At 21.1% G+C, this 17,462-nt stretch overlaps 5 protein-coding genes across 5 annotated transcripts; 3 read left to right on the top strand and 2 right to left on the bottom strand.

Moving 5' to 3' along the window:
* Nucleotides 1-900: 900 nt before the first annotated feature.
* Nucleotides 901-1,923, top strand: PBANKA_1341400 (conserved Plasmodium protein, unknown function; the record flags this gene model as incomplete). Its single annotated transcript, XM_034567032.1, has 3 exons — nucleotides 901-1,461; nucleotides 1,588-1,747; nucleotides 1,850-1,923. The coding sequence occupies 3 exons, from the start codon at nucleotides 901-903 to the stop codon at nucleotides 1,921-1,923; spliced, it is 795 nt and encodes a 264-aa protein (XP_034423570.1).
* A 199-nt stretch (nucleotides 1,924-2,122) lies between these two features.
* PBANKA_1341300 (GTPase-activating protein, putative) lies at nucleotides 2,123-4,252 on the bottom strand (the record flags this gene model as incomplete). The annotated part of the gene is made up of 1 exon (XM_034567031.1): nucleotides 2,123-4,252. One exon carries the CDS (start codon nucleotides 4,250-4,252, stop codon nucleotides 2,123-2,125), a length of 2,130 nt encoding a protein of 709 aa, XP_034423569.1.
* Nucleotides 4,253-4,615: 363 nt separating this feature from the next.
* On the bottom strand, nucleotides 4,616-6,112 carry PBANKA_1341200 (WD repeat-containing protein, putative; the record flags this gene model as incomplete). Its single annotated transcript, XM_034567030.1, has 4 exons — nucleotides 4,616-4,659; nucleotides 4,831-4,950; nucleotides 5,102-5,910; nucleotides 6,090-6,112. The coding sequence occupies 4 exons, from the start codon at nucleotides 6,110-6,112 to the stop codon at nucleotides 4,616-4,618; spliced, it is 996 nt and encodes a 331-aa protein (XP_034423568.1).
* Nucleotides 6,113-7,116: 1,004 nt separating this feature from the next.
* Nucleotides 7,117-8,073, top strand: PBANKA_1341100 (conserved Plasmodium protein, unknown function; the record flags this gene model as incomplete). The annotated part of the gene is made up of 4 exons (XM_034567028.1): nucleotides 7,117-7,182; nucleotides 7,395-7,721; nucleotides 7,859-7,938; nucleotides 8,040-8,073. The coding sequence occupies 4 exons, from the start codon at nucleotides 7,117-7,119 to the stop codon at nucleotides 8,071-8,073; spliced, it is 507 nt and encodes a 168-aa protein (XP_034423567.1).
* Nucleotides 8,074-9,768: 1,695 nt separating this feature from the next.
* On the top strand, nucleotides 9,769-17,116 carry PBANKA_1341000 (conserved Plasmodium protein, unknown function; the record flags this gene model as incomplete). The annotated part of the gene is made up of 2 exons (XM_034567027.1): nucleotides 9,769-16,809; nucleotides 17,078-17,116. 2 exons carry the CDS (start codon nucleotides 9,769-9,771, stop codon nucleotides 17,114-17,116), a joined length of 7,080 nt encoding a protein of 2,359 aa, XP_034423566.1.
* Between the last annotated feature and the right edge of the window lie 346 nt (nucleotides 17,117-17,462).

The raw sequence follows: 17,462 nt of genomic DNA, 5'->3' as shown, positions 1-17,462 counted from the left end.
TGCATTACAACTTTTTGTTTGCATAAAAGAAGAATTGAAATATAGTTTATCCAAAAGTTATTTATATATTGCATTTATTGCGTCCTTTTTATCTTTTTTTTTCATTTTGAAAAAAATTGAAAAATATTAGTCATTGAAAAGGGAAATAAAATAACAACACCTACATATATTATACATGCACATATTTTTTTTTCTCTCTCTCTCTCTATATATATATATATATATATATGTATAGAGGTTTGTGATTTTCTTCCAATTATAGTTAGCTTTGAAAATAAGTTTAATTTATGTTTTTTTACTGTTAAACTTATTAATAATTATTTTATTTGTCACTAATATTTCATCACTTTAAGTTTCTTACTACGTTATTTTGCAATTCTTCATTTTTTTTTTCATTTTTATACATAAATACGCCAATAAATGCATTCTCATATGTACATAAATGTTCATATTTTTTTAAGCCAGGTTTTATTTATTTAATTAATTTTTTTTTTGAAATACACAAACTTTATTACTAATCCTAATAAATAAATTGAATTTATTAAAAAAAACATTTTAGAAATAAAAAGTTAAAAAAAAGACACACATATATGCAGTGCATATATATATATATATATATATATATATATATATATATATATACATACATACAAAATGTGTGTTTTCTCCATTTCCACTAAAACTAAATAGCTTTTTAAATGTGAATTAAGTTTTGAAGAAAAATCCAAATTATGATTAGGGAAAAATTCAGTTATAATTCATAAAAATTTAAATTAAATATTATTATTGACATATAGTTTATAGAGACGTTAAGTATGTATACCAAATTATTTTTCGCCTTTATATTTATTTTGGGATTTATATTTTTTGCTTTTTGTTTTTTTCGCCCCTCAACAAAAAATGAACGAAAAAGTAAGAGACGCGGTATTCGAAAAAAAAAATGAAGAAATGACAACAGTCTTAAATAAAAATATCTTATTCAAAGAGTATAGTAATACTAACGATTTAAAAGATACATTTATAAATATAAAATCTGATTATAGCATAGAAAGTGAAAAGGAAAAAAATAATATTTCTCTATTTAATGTTTTAAAAAAAAAATTAAAGGGAGAAAAAGGTTGTACCAGATTTTTAATTATTTTTAAAATATCAAATTATGAAAATGAAAATAAAACAAAAATCAATGACATAATAAAAAATATTATTAAAGAAAAATATGAAATAATTACAGGGGTTTGTCTTTTTGTGAACATTTATTCCATCATTTTATTAGAATCCCCTGATACAAAAAATCTGTTTAATTTATTACATGATATGAAAAATATAAAATATATATCGGAGCTAAAAATACTTTATTTTAGTGAATTAAATAAACAAAAAATAAACGAAGATTTTTATTTTTTTGAATATAAAAAAGAAGATCAGAAGGGAATCCTCACTGAATGCAATTTTGTAGACGAAGTACGTGTTCGGGTGTTTTAGCAAATTTATATACTGTTAAATTATATTTTTTATTATTTTAAGAAAAATTTTCTTAATTGACAAGTCAATGAAATTCTTTCTTTTTCTCATTTTCTTGGAACACAGATATGGGATTTGTACATAAATATTCTTAATTTATGTTGCTTTATAAAAGATAATGACAAAAAAGATATTTTTGAGAAAAATGAAAATCTGAAGAAAAACTTTTCTACTCTTTCAAACTTTTATACCAACATTGCAAATGAGTACATATGGAAAATTGACGGTACTAAGGAGATATATGATATATGCACATAAATGGATATATACATAATTACATAAATATATGGATATCTAATTTTCCTGATTTGAATAATTTTTTTTGTAGAATTTTTTTCTTTTTTCACAAACGACTTCAGTTTACCAATTGACAGTTTTACAGATGATTTTTTGGATTTCTGAAAAAGATTAAAACATATATTAGTGGAAAATGGTATTCACTAGACGCAAATTAATATATCTCTTTCGAATATTCGAACCGAAATGGGGTGTATATGTATTCATATATTAATTTGTTTGATTGAATCAGTACATATTTTGTTTTAATACTAATTAATTTTTTTTTTTTCATACATTTGATTATCTTTGGTATTGTAACTATTCATTTTTGTGATTTATATTCAGATATAATTTTGCTAATCAACCCATTTTTTATTTTTATATCCAAAGCAGTTTTAAGTAATACATCTAATTCTACATGTTTTGATAATACCTTAAGCCTATTTAGTATGCTTTCAAATGATTCTTTTAGTATTTCTTCTTCTTGTAATTTAAAAAATGCAAGAGCTACTTTAAAAAGAAAAGTATAATTATGTATAAAAAAAAAATCCCATATTCGTACTGCATACAAAATATTTATGTTATAAGAAAAAAGTGTTATAAACCATTGAGATGCATACATACTCGAATGAATATTTTCTTTTTCTAAATGATTATATATTTTTGGAAAAAAGTGTAATAATAATTTATCTAATATATATAAATATTCATTTAATAATGGCATACTAGAAGAAAATAAATCATTTAATTTATATTTATCTAGTAATGCTATTAACATATAAAAAGAATCTTCTTCATTCATATATAATATAAATGTCGCAACTATAAAAGCCATTCCTTGACAATACCCTAAATCTTGGTTATAATTACTATATGCTTTTAAAACATTAAATAATATTTTTTGTCCTTTTTCATAATTATTTTTAAATAATATATGTTTCGGATATGTTCTATTGATGTCCTTTTTAATGGAATTTTCATATTTATTGTTTATGCTTAGATAATATTTATATCCTTTTTCACATTCATCACTTTGATTAATATGATCTGGATGATTTTCATTATTATTTATATCTTTCTTAACATAAGTTCTATCTTTGTATGTATATGACTGAAGTAATATTTGCCACACAAAGCCTCTTAAATAATCAGGAATACCTTTAATTATTTCATTCTTTATCATGCTATTAATTTTTTTACTATGTTCTGCAAAATATTTTTTTTTTTGAGATAGTGACATACCCATGAATGTTTTTTTTTTTAAAATTAAATCACTAGAAATATATGTACTCATGTGATTATTAATTAGGGATATTCTACAAATGTTAGAACTTAGATCTTCATCATTTTTTGAATTATTAGAATAAATATTATTCTCATTTTGAGAATTTTTAATATGGTCTTTTTTATCTAATGCATTTTTTTTTTTTTGTATGTATTTATAATAAATATTTTTTTTTTCATTTTTGAAAATATAATTTTCTTCATTATTACAATCGCTATCTATATTTCCAATCATGTTATCATTTATTTTGTCTCTTTTAATCTTAATTGATTTTTTGGTACCATTATTCATTATGTTACCAATAGAAGTGGAATAACAAGACATGTTTTCATTTTCTCGCTTTTTATAATCACAATCATTTCTAGATACATTATCAAAATTAAAGCATATTTTATTTTTCATACTTGAGCTTATTTCATTTTTATCAGGGCTATTTTTATAAATATAAATATCGTTTTCATCACAATTGCAAACTTCCCTTTTAAAAATATCAAAATAATTTTCTTCATTACTTTTCATAGGTTCATCTCTTCTTTGACTATGTGTTAACTTTTCGTTGATATAATAATTATTAAGTTCACTATAATTGGAATTTTTTCTTTCAGTTGTTTTTGGATTTTGATAATGTGAAATTTTATAATTATTTAATTTCATTATTATAGGAGCATATTCCTTTTTTAAACTATCGTCAACTATCTCGAAATTGTTAAAATTTTCTATATTAATTAAATTATTTTTTACCTTGTTATTATTGTACTTATTGTGAACATTTTGTTCAATTCCACCATTTATCAAATGATTGTTTATTTGTATTTTTTCAAATTTGTCATTCTTTATCATTGTTGCCGTATTTTTTTCACAAGGTTTATTTAAGTTAAAATAGTTATCATAAGATATGGTAGAATTCAGGAAACTAGATAATTTACTTTTATTGATATTAGAATCCTTCGGTTTTAGTATTTTCTTGTCTGTCTTTAACCTTTCATTTTTATTTTCTTTCATTAAGCATGATTTTTTATTGTTGGTAAATTTTAGCATTATAATTTCTTCTTGAATTATTTTTTTCAAATAAAATAAAGTTTTCGCCTCTTCATCAATATATTTCCATGTTTCAATTTTCCGAATTTCCGACACAAAATCCTTAACATCGTTATTTGTTTCCTTCATTTTTGTACAATTTATTTTTGTTCATGTTAAAAAAAAGAGAAATATATTTCTCATTCGCAAGTTACACATTTAAAAAAAAATGTATATATATTCAAAAGTTTAATTAAAATGTTATTAGGACAAAAAAAAGTACAACTTAAAAATATTGATAATTTAAAATTAACCTACGCCACAAGCTTACATATATTAAATAATAAAATTAATAATACTGTATATAAAAAATTTTTTTTAAAATTATGAACAAAAAATACATGTGTATGCACAAGTGTATTTGTTCATACGAATTTATCACAATTAAATTTTTTTTTGAAAAATAAATATGACTGTGCATAAAATAATTGATTTATTTATATATTTTTTTTTTTAATTTTTTTTTGGCATTTGCCATATTAATAGATAGTTGCTAGCTGTAAAAACGGAAAATATATTTTATGCATGTATAAATATAATATGCAATGAGCAAAAAACATAAACAAAATATGATTGTAATATAAATGATTTTTATATGTAAATGTTGCATTAGCATGAATATGCATAATATGCTTTTAAAACTTTTCAAATGACACCTAATAACTTACTTGTTATAAATGCGGCTCTATTATATACCCATTTAATGAATAAAACATTATTTTCGATTTTTTTCTTGCATATAAAATTGCCATTTATATCCCAAATATGGAGGTTTCCATCTTTTCCACCTAAAAAAATATAAAATAATAACAAAATAAAGTATAAACAATGTAAATAAAAACTAAATAAATGAAAAGTTACCAAAAAAATACACTACAGCATAATTACAAATAGGTAAATAAAATAACATTACTATATACAGCTACAAATTGAACATACCCGATAGTACGTAATTCGAATCAAATGAATAGATTGGGTATGATATGTGAAATGACAATTTTGTAGGAATGTTTTCATAATTAAAATTATAAGAATATAATAAATCCCCTGTATATGCATCCAGTGTGTAAATATTGTTATATTTGGTAGCTACAAGCATTTTCTTTTCATCAACAGAAAAATCTATATGAGTGCAAATATTTGTATTGTCTGTTATTTTTGAAATATCAAAATTAGCAAAATATTCGTCATTATAATCATCCCCAAAACAACTGCATAAATAAATCATATTTACATTAGGTGTATAGGCATATATAATTCCTGTTTTATTATAGTTAGCTATACAATGCTCATTTTGAATTTTTATATTAAATAATAATGATTTATTTTGTATATGATATATTAACAATTCTTTGCTCTTTAATGATGTTATAAATATATGTGTATTAGGATGTAATGCAAAACTATTATCATTAATTTCATTTGTGAATTCAAATATGTGTATTGTTTTTTTGTTTAATATATCGAAATGATATATCTTACATTTTTTCATATTTTCATATGCGCTAAATAAACATTCTTTAATTTCAAAATTTATGCAAGCTTCTTCGCTTTCTTCTAAAAAACTTTTCAATAATTTAATATCGTTAATGACTATATCTTCAATTTTATATGTTAACTTTTCTTTTTTTTCATTTATATCATATATTTTTATGACATTTTTTGTATCTGTTGTAGCAATTATATTGTTTAATACGTCTATACTCGATATATGTCCCTCATTTTGAAAAGCTGCATATATATCAAATCTTTAAATGAAAAACATGTGAAAAAAAAATTAGCTAAATTATATTGAATAGGGATTTAGTAATTAACAAAACAGTAACAATTGATATATAGCAAAGAGGATGTATCATTAAAACATGGACGATGCACACAAAAAAAAAAAACTAAAAAGTGTTGATGTATTTTATTATTTTTTTCGTACTCGTCAATGTTTATTTGATTCATGTTCAGTTGCCCTTTGGTTATTATATTCTTTGAAAATTGCTGGATTAAAAAAAATGAACTTATACTTGTGCATATATGTGTGTTTTCAAAACAACCAAATATGTGTCATATGTTAAATGCTTTAATTTATATATCTTTTTAATTAAAATTTTTATACATTATAGATAGATTTGTATTATTTTATTTCATCATACTAAACATTAGTATTCTTTTCTATCATTTGATATATGCAATGTTGTAAATAGTGACTATCAATGGATGGGGGAATAAATAATTGTATAATATACTTATATATATTATTTATTTAACATTATTGCAATTTCCATTTTTCAAGTGCCATTTTTTTATTCATACATTTTCTTAAACATTGCGTTAGTTATATGCATTATAAATATATTATTTATCATGCTTTCTTAAACTGTGAAGCAAAATAATAATCTATATTTTTTGTAAAGTTTTATACTCGGGATTATGTATATGTATATAACAAAAAATAAAAAATACTAAGGATATATTTTATTATATGTTATTAATATGTATATAATTTGTTTATATAATTGAAATATATTTTCTAAAAAAAAATGCATAATTGAATTATTCGAATTCCATATAAAATATACGAATCAATAACGTGTGCATATATATAATTATATTAAAGTTGCTTAAATAAATACACTTTTTTTTTCTTTTCATTTTTTTTAACATTTCCACAATTGTGTTAAAATTTTTTCTTTAATTATATATTTTTTTTTTTTAATTTTCTTTAACTTTTCCTCCATGAACTTATTTCCCCCATATGTAATTATACATATAATATACAATTACAAATTAAGTATAAACAGTGTACTGATATAAACTTCCATTATATATTTTCATAGTTTCGAATGTTATAAGAAAATTACAGAATAATATTATATATGTACATGCATGTGTATATTTAAATATTTGTTTAAATCAATGCTTATGTAAAAAAAAGAAAAAAAAAATACAAAAAAGGCGATGAAATGGCAATGCCATTAAATTGTTTAAAAAAAACACACGGATTCTTACCATATAGTGTTAACCATAAGGTAATAAATATTTTCCGAATGTACTTTAAATACGTATAAATATGAAAATAAAAATATAGAAATGAATACCATTAAATTAATTGGATAAATATATAATTGATATAAAAAATTGTATTTTAAATGTGTGTTACGAATTTAGTCCGCTAGTTTGATATATATCATGGTTATCATTCCTTTTGCATATTTTTTTCTTCTAATTTTTGGATGTATAGATATTGGGAAATTTATACAAAATTAATACAAATACAACAAAAAATGGAATAATAACTGAAATTATAAATGAGAAGGAATCATATGGGTTAGCTCAAAATATAGACCCTGGAAATATCGAATATAAATATTGTTCATATTTAAAGCCAATGGACATAAAAGGAATTAAAAGAGCTGATCGAAAATTCGATTATAATAGTAGTTATGTACTTATGAAAAAACAAAATGATTTTAAAGATGATTTAAACAAGGCAAATTTATTAACAACATATTTATATAATGGAATGAAAATTCCTTTACCTCCCAAGAGATATAAGTTATCAGAATATGTAAAAAATCAAATTTTCAAAAAACATTTTTTCACACATAATACATGCAATGTTTTTTACTTTCCATTTTTTACTCCACACTCCTTTTGATTCTTTAATTATTATTTTTTTTGTATCGCTATTTTCAAAATTTTTAGGTTGATATTAGGATAGATATGTTTTCCCCCATTATTGTTTGTAGTGTTATATGCCTTCCATTTTTTTTTACAGGATTTATGTAAGTGAAACGATTGAACAATCAAATTATTCAACAAAATCAAAATAAAGAGAGGAGTGTATACACATACATATATATATTTATTTTTATTTTTATTTTAGGTGGTCTGTGCCACAAGGCGGGTCAGGACATTAGTCATTTTAAATATTTCTTGTTTATTTTTTCAGACAGATATATGTGGAATTGCATATGAATATTGAAAAGGGTATTATTTTCCCCTTAAGACAATAATATAAATAAGGGGAAAAATAATATGATAATTATGAGTATATATGTATAATCGTATATTAGTGTATAATATTAATTTTAATTGTAATATTTTTTTTGTACATTTTCAAATGCCATATGAGAAACTATATATATAGATATACTATTCTTAACTCAATTAATATTATACTAAATTTAATCGAAATTATAATATATGTAGGAAATAAAAAGACAAATATATTGTGTATTAGCATATACACATTTATACCGAATTATTTATTCATTGTTTTTTTTTATTAAACTGAAAAAAATATATCTTATTTTATTATACAACGTATAACATTAAATTAATATTTTTATAACGATCTAAATAAATTCGTTTTTCTGCAAGCATTTAAAAAAAATATTATTCAATATAAATTTCGATGTATATATATATATATATATATATGTAAATTATGGTAAGGTTATATTTAGTTAGATCTTTGCATCCATTTGCCGAAGAAAATATACAAACATGCCAAATTATTAATCAATATTTCAATAGGTATAATTTAATTTTTTATTTATCCTTGCAATTTTTATTAAATACTTAAAAAGGAAAAATAATAAAATAAAATGTGTGAAAAAATAGTTCCCCAAATTAATAAATATTTATATCGAATTATTAATTTGACTCCTTTCATTACCCCCTATTTTCCTTTTATTTTAATATATATAAAGTTGCTATTGAAATTAAGTAAAAATATATTATTGGCTTTTTTTTTCCTTTTGTTTTCTCCCTTTTTTCAGTATACAAAATATGCCAACACAATTCAGTAACTTAGGAAACAGCTATTTTATTTTGCGACAATTACTGAATTTCCATAAATTCCCATGAATTTTCTTTTCTTCACTTTGCTACATTTTCCATTATTTACATTTTTTTTTGTGCATTAAATGTGTATATGTATTAGTAGCTTGAAATGTGCGCATTCTTCTAAAAACGAATAAAATATTTTTAGTTGGGGAAAATATATTAAGTTAAAATAATGATTTTCTTATAATATTTTCCATATGATATATTTTTTATTCATGTAAGTTTTTATATTGCGAAATCTTTGTCCTTGTTTTGTCAAACTTTTTCGCGCGTTTATAAAAAAATAATAAAACTAAATATAATAATGCATAATAGAAGATAGTAAAATAATGAAAAATCGTAACATTAATTATATAAATTTTGTGTATATATTTTGGTATTCATTTTGGAAAATTTTTATGTGTATAATATTTATGAAATTTCTTATTATATTACTTTCTCTTTTTATTTTTTCCTAATAAAAATACACACACAAAAAATTATAATCTTGTATTTTTAAAACTTATAAATATTTCGAAAATACTTTTATAAAGCATAGGCATTGCTATACATGTGTACAAGCTCACTACATTAATATATTAATTTGCTTTATATGAACATATATATATATATCCATACAATAGTGTAAATATATGATATTGTCTTTTTCACAATTTTAGGATATTCTATTTTTTTTCATTTTGAAAAAGCAGGAAAAGAAATTATAAGAAAAACAGAAAAGTGAGATTGTGCATATATAAACAATGCATATATAAAATGAAAACATGGATATAAATCGATCTCGATTTAATGAATTGGATGAAGAATTTGAAAACAAAAATGTATTAAAAGAAAATTGTTTAAATACAGATTTTTCATATGAACATATTTTAAATAATAATATAAAAAGACCACAAGAAATAGATTGTGGAATGTCTTGTGGTAGTTCATTTTATGAAAGATATGAAAATGGTAATAAAATTTTTGAAAATAATTTAACAGAGGAAAATATAAATAACAAATTTATAGATGGTTCTCATAATTTAGACAATAATTTTCATGATGACAACAAAAAAAATAATCCAGTCTATATTTATAATACGACAAATGGTTTAGATGTTTCTTTTAAACAAATAAATAATGAAGATTTTGTAAAAAAAATTTCAAATATTGAAATAAATACACTTAATAAAAATAATAATATAATAAAAGTTTCACAAAATCCAATTATATGTTATACTGATGAAAAAAAAATCGAAACAAATTTAAATGATGGATGTATAATAACGAAAAGTATATACAATAATAAAATAAGTTCAAATGAAATAAATCAAGAATATCGTGAAAATTTTCCTTATATTTCGCAATATAATGATGATGTTTTTTTTTTAAATAGTAATAGTATATGCAGAGGTGAAGAAAGTGTTGGAACTACAAATTTAGAGAGCAATCTGATTTCACCATATTTAGGAAGTAATACTGTAAATTATTCTAATTCTATAATGAGTGAAAAAAAATTATATTTTCCTGAAACTGGTAAAATTGAAAGTAATAATAGATATATAATAAATACGGAAAAAAACAATTCAAATTATAGTTCAAATGAAATAAAATCGAATAATAACAATTCAGTGAATATAATAAGTAGAACCGTTTTAGAAGAAGACATTAATTTAGTTAGTAAATTGGATGATGTTAAATTAGATGCTACAAATAAAAATAACCATAATATAGAAAATGAATATTTAGAAAAAAATTTTAATAGTGAAAAAAAAGATATAGAAAAAAATATTTTTTCATTATCAAAAGAAGATATATATAATAGTGTTGCAAATGAAATTATGAATTATAAGAATACTATTTATGATTTAGAAACTGAATTAAAAATAAAAAATAGCTATTTAGAAAATGAAAAAAAAAAAAATGAAGGATATGAAAAAATCATAGAGAAATATATAAATAATTTGAATTTACCATTTCATGATAATAATTCAATGAGTACATTTGATATTAACGAGATTCAGATCAAACAAATAAAACAAGAATTACTTCTAAAAAGTACTGAAGTTATAGAATTGAATAATGCAATAAATAATTTAAAAAGTCAGAAAGCTTTATTTATAAATTCAGTATACAATGAACTACAAGTTAGTATGAAAAAAGAGACAGAAAATTCACTAATTTTACATGCACAAACAATAAGATTAAATAATGCAAATAAATATATAGAGAGCCAAAGCAATAAAATAAATAATCTAGTAAATGAATTAAAGAAATTAGAACAACGATATATATATCATATACAAAAAGATGAAAGAATTATTAACGAATTATTAAATGAAAAAAAAGAATTTGTTAAAATTGCAGAAAAATTAAATATTGTAAATATAGAAAATAAAAATAAAAATGAAGAATTAGAAAAATATAAAAATAAATGTAATGAATTAACAGAGGAATTAAATGATTTAGTTCGAGTTATTTCAGATGATCAATTAGTTCATCAAAAAACTTTTAACAAATCTTATCAAACAAACGATTTGGGATTTTTAATGTATATGCCAAATCAAAAAAATGTTGAAAGCACTACATCAAATTGCACTCGCATTACAAAAAATAGAAATTCAAATAGGAATACAAATTCAAATACAAATGCAGAGGATGATTACATTAGACATGATATTTCTGAAAGTAATAATCAAGATGATGTAAACAATTCAAACAATTTAAATAATGGATTGAAAATACAATTAGGAAAATTAATTGAACATAATGATTGGTTAAAGAGTGAAGTTGATAAATATTTCAAAAAAAATACAGAAATTGTAGAAGAATTAAAAAATAAAACAAAAATAATATCTGAACAAAATAAAAGGTATGCTTTATTATTAGAAAAATATAATATTCTTGAAAATGATTTTAAAAATATTCATGATGTATGCTCTCAATTAGAAGGAAAATTTAAAAAGGAACAATGCCAAAATATAATGGAAAATAAAAATATGAGTGATAGTTTTGAAAAAAATGAATCTAAAGAATTAAGGAAACGTAATCTATCTTTAAAAGATTTACAAATTAATGAAAGTAACCAAAGTGAAAGCAACATCAATGATTATAAAATTTATTGTTCTGAATTAAAGTTAGAGAATGAAGCTCTTAAAGTTGTGATTGAAAAGTTAAAAAATAAAAATAAAAAATTGTCAAAAAACATGGAACTTCTTTTAAATGATTTAATAACTAATGAACAATTAAATGATGAAGAAGTTTCAAATAATAATATGATTAAAAATACCACTAATATTAGTAATTTAGATAATGAACATAATCAAGATAATTCTCAAACAGTTATATATGACATGTCTAAGCAAGCAACACTTCAAAAAGATGAACACATTTCTAAAAATACAACGCTTGTAAATTCAATTTATCAAAAAGAACCGATGCTTTTAATAAAAAATGAAGAGGTTAGTATCGAAAAGAATTATATAAATGAATCAAAAAAAAAAATGCCAACAAAAACTGTAGATATATTTACACAAACAGAATTTAGCATCTCTGAAAAAACAAATGCTCTTATTCAAACAGAATTTAACAACTCTGAAAAAACAAATGCTCTTATTCAAACAGAATTTAACAACTCTGAAAAAACAAATGCAATTATTCAAACAGAACTAAACGAATATAATAAAAATTGCGTTACTACTGGAATAAATACAGAAGAAAAAACGATTTCAAACAAATGCATAATTACCGATAATCATGTAAAGCCATTAATAGATGCATGTATTAATACAAATAAAGTTAAAGTTATAAATCAAGATATAAATATGGAATATAAAAGTACTCAAACAAATGAAACTGATTGTTATATAAAATCAACACAAACTGATTTTAAAAAAAGAATAGATAGAGGTGTATTGACTGAAATGTGTGGAATCACAGATTTTAATATTAAACAAATTATGATAAAAAATAAAATTTTGACAAAAAATAAAAAAATACAAGTAACAGTATCAAATTTAAATGCCTCTATACAAACTCAAGAAACAACTTCTAGCGACATATCAAAAAGACCTAGTAATAACTATTATAATATGAATCATACTGATAAATATAAATATAATTTATTTAATATAAATAAAGATTTGAGATGTATAAAAAAAAAAAAAAAATATTTTAAAAGTTCATCATCTATTTATTCAAGTAATTCAATAGACAATATTCAATTAGAAGATTCTAATATTTCTTCTGAATTATGTTCATTTAAAAATAATAACAAATACTATTATTATAAGGATGATAAAAATGGTTATAGAGATGGAATAAAAAGAAACAAAGGGTGTTATTACATAAAACGCCAGGATTCAAACAATAGTTATTCTGATACAAGTTATGATGTTAACGATTATAATGATATATCTAATATATATCCCTTAAGTCAAAAAAAACGGCACACAAAAAATATATTACCAATATGTGATATGGAATATAATAGAGAATATTATATGAAAAGAAATTGCCCACCTTTGAAATATTCTCGAAAATACAAAAATCAAGATCGAAGCAAATATTCAAAAAGCTATAACAGAAATGAAGAAGAAGAAGTGGAATCATTATTAGAAATATTAAAATACTCATCAGAATATGAAAATGAAAAAGATGAGGGAAATTATGAAGAAAGCCAACTTAGTAGCAATTATAGAAATGAGGGTAGAATAGAAATTTACAGAAACATTATTGATAATGATTCTTATTATAAAAAAAGAATGATGAAATATAGAAAAAGAGAAAAAAAAATAAAAAAAATTAATAAATCAGAAAAAATGTTCAGAAGAGATCAGTTAGATAAATTATCTCAAAATGAAAATAAACATAAAATATACAAAAAATTAAAAAATTCTAATTATATGATTAAATTTGAAAATAAGCATGTCCAAACAGATGAACAAATTTTTAATGATATATTTTATGATGATATAAATACTCATGTAAAAAATAATTTTTCAGATATTATCGATCAAAATGTTAAAAATTTAAAAATAAAAATCAACGAATATAAAAATGATTTCTATTATACTGCAATAGTTTGTGAACAATGTAAAGGACTATATATAGATACATTGCTAATGTATAATATCATAAGTTATATGAATTACAAAAGCTACAATGATTCGGCACCTTTATTTTATAATGATGTGTTTTTATATTCAGATAATGAGCAAAATAAAATACCCATAAAAAAATCTAGCTCTTATACTAATCTAAATTATAACGACACTTTTATGAAAAAAAATAAGCATAGATTTATTTCGAACACCTTAAATAATACATCACATTCTTTATCTTTTTATAAAAAACAGATAAGCGAGGAAAATTATAATAACAATGATAATGATAATATCTCAAATGACATACCTTCTTCTTCATGTGAACATCAGCAAAGTGATAAAGATTGTGTGAACAATGAGGATATCAAATTAGATAATATGAACACAGTAATACATAAATTTGTAGCAGAAAATATTCCCTATGGTTTTATTTTATGTACATGTCATTCTGCCGTTTTAAGATATAAAAGCATTCGTCTCAAAAAAGAAGTGAGAAGGGGTAATTCAGAAAAAGACGATATAAATGGCATAAAAAAATATAATGTAAATAATGAAAAAAAAATTATTTTTTTTAGTAAAATAAAAAATATTATATTAAAATTGAAAAATGAATTATCTCAGATTCGTGGAACTATAGATAATTTGTTTTTTTCCAATAAAAATAATATATTATTAAATAACATTTTAAATACTTCATACTTTAAAGATATACCATCAATTGTATATAATCATGTTCATAATATTGAAACAAAAAATGACGATTCAATGGATAAATTATTATTTAACAATGAAAATGATAATGCTCTTGTAATGTTTCAAATAAATAAAAAAGAAAACATTTCAAACAATTATATATTAGACAATATAAACAATTTCAAAGGAATATCAGAAATAGACAAGGTTTCGAATATTTGCATACCTATTAAATGTGATAATAATATAATAGAGAAAAAGGAAATAAATATTTGTGAAAATATGAAACCTTCAAAATATTTATGTACTAATAAAAATGACAAATTTACAGAAAATATTAATGAAATAATTTCCAAAAAATATAATCAAAATGATTTAAAAGAACAAACATTTAGTTTTAAATATTTAATAGAAAATTATGATATAAAAAATATAACCACATTTTTTATTTGCTGTATACTCAGTTTGAATGAAATACATACTAATTTATGTATACCTTTTATGAAAAATAATAGTTTTCATAATATTTCATCGCCGAGTTTTGGAATGGAAGCACAACCAGATTATTGTGTGGGAATTGAACAAAATGAAATAAAAATAATAGACATAATAAATAAAGATTCTGAAAGTATCAAATACAATAAAATAAAAGAGACGGAATGTTTTTTAGAAGAATATAACATAGTTTTGGATACAAATCCACAAAGTATATGTGTTAAACAAATGGCAGAGATAGAAAATACATTATGCATTTTGTCAATTAATATAATTAACAAAATAAAAGAAAGGTACATAGAAATAATGTCTGTTTATTTATTTATTGGTGAACATATAGATGATAAAAATATAAAAGTGTCAGATTTAATGAAATTAATAGATAACTATGGTAAAATATATTTATACTTGACTAGCTTAAATAAAATTCATTCAAATAAAAAAAAAAAATTATATTCTGAAAATAATTCTATTATAAAAAGCTTTAAATTGCAAATAAGCGAAATGGTAAAAATGAAAGACAAAGAAAATGGAGATCCTCAAAATGAACGTTTTCAAAGTGATAATTCGTCCACTATTTGTGATTCACAAGTTAATAAAAAAGAATGCAAAGAAACCCCCGAACTTAAAAATAAAGATAATATAAAATGCAATGATAAAATAAATAATTGTATGATTAAAACTGATGAATTAAATGAGGAAATAAATATTTTAAAAATAAAAAATAAAAAAAATTCGAAAAATATATCTAAAGATGATAAAACAATTCGGGATAATAATAGAAGGAATAGTGATTGCAAACATAAAGGAAAGTACATAAAATATCAAGGCCCATGCTCATCCTCTTCTAATAATACAAATTCAACTTGTGATGAAACAAGCAGTAGTATAGATATCGATAAAAATGAGGAAAATATAGAAAGTGAAGAAAATAAAGATAAAATAGAAAAGGTACATTATTTGAAAGACAATAAATATGAAGAATATAATGAAATAAGTAAAGGAAAAAATGATGAAAAAAAATGGAAAAAAAAAGAAAGAAATATGAAACATATAAACACAATAAATAATATAAAAATTAATGAAATGTGCAATATTTTATTTAGTTTAAAAGAAAAAATTATAGCCTTTCTTTCTTATATTTATAAAAAATTGTGCCGAAATATGCTAATTAATATATATTATGTTAAAAGACTTTACACACAAATAGTAAATATTTTTTTAAATATCCCAAGAGATATAAATATAAATTATGTATTTATTAAAAACAGAGAAATAAATACTAATATGTATATAAAAAAATACAATGATATAAGTATTAATGAGAAATATTTGGAGTTAATTTATAATAAATTTCATAATTATTCTCATGAAGGTTTGTTAAATGTAAAAAATATGCGTGATAAAAGAAAAAATAAAAATAAATTGAAAAAAATAAAATATAATGTACCTAAACAATATGATGTAGACAATGCTAGTTCACCACGAAAAAATTTAAGCCTAAAAATGGACGAGGAAAATATATCACATAAGGTTATAAATAATGAAAAACAAAAAGAATAAAGTCAAATTTGAATAGCTTTAATGATTATTATTATTTTTTTTTAATAACATAAAAATGTAGGCATGATATATATTTTTTTAAATTCATTCGTAAAATTGAATTATGAATAATGTGTGCAAATAAGGTTATATTACATGAGCGAAAACGGAAATAGTTGTAAATATTATTATATATGTAACTGTTTAGATATTTATATACAAATAATTTATGTATATATTTTTCCTTCTTTATCGTCAGGACTCTTCTAGCAACATGTCTTTATTTTTTGAAATTTAAATAAAAATGAAAAAAAATAGAATATTTTTACACACTTATTGTTAAACCTGAATTTTCGAATTTGTAACCTTTTTTACATTTTAAATTGTTTATCAATTTTTTTTCGTCATTAAATTTTATACTTATTTTTTGGTATATTTCGTAGCGTTTGTTTTGATTTTTTTTTTTTTTTCGTTTCTCTCAATGTCTCAAAATTATAAGAATATTTTATTATATAAAATGTGTGCATCCAATTTTTTGAAACTTAAAATTTGTAAATTGTTGCATTATAACTGTAAATATGATTTATTTATTTTTTTTAAAAAATATAAAATATTAATATGGCGAATAATTCAAGCAATTGTAG

This window comes from Plasmodium berghei (assembly GCF_900002375.2).
Source record: "Plasmodium berghei ANKA genome assembly, chromosome: 13".
NCBI classification, from domain to species: Eukaryota; Apicomplexa; class Aconoidasida; order Haemosporida; family Plasmodiidae; genus Plasmodium; species Plasmodium berghei.
Note: the sequence above shows the minus strand (reverse complement) of the source record. Positions and strands in the feature narration are given on the sequence as shown.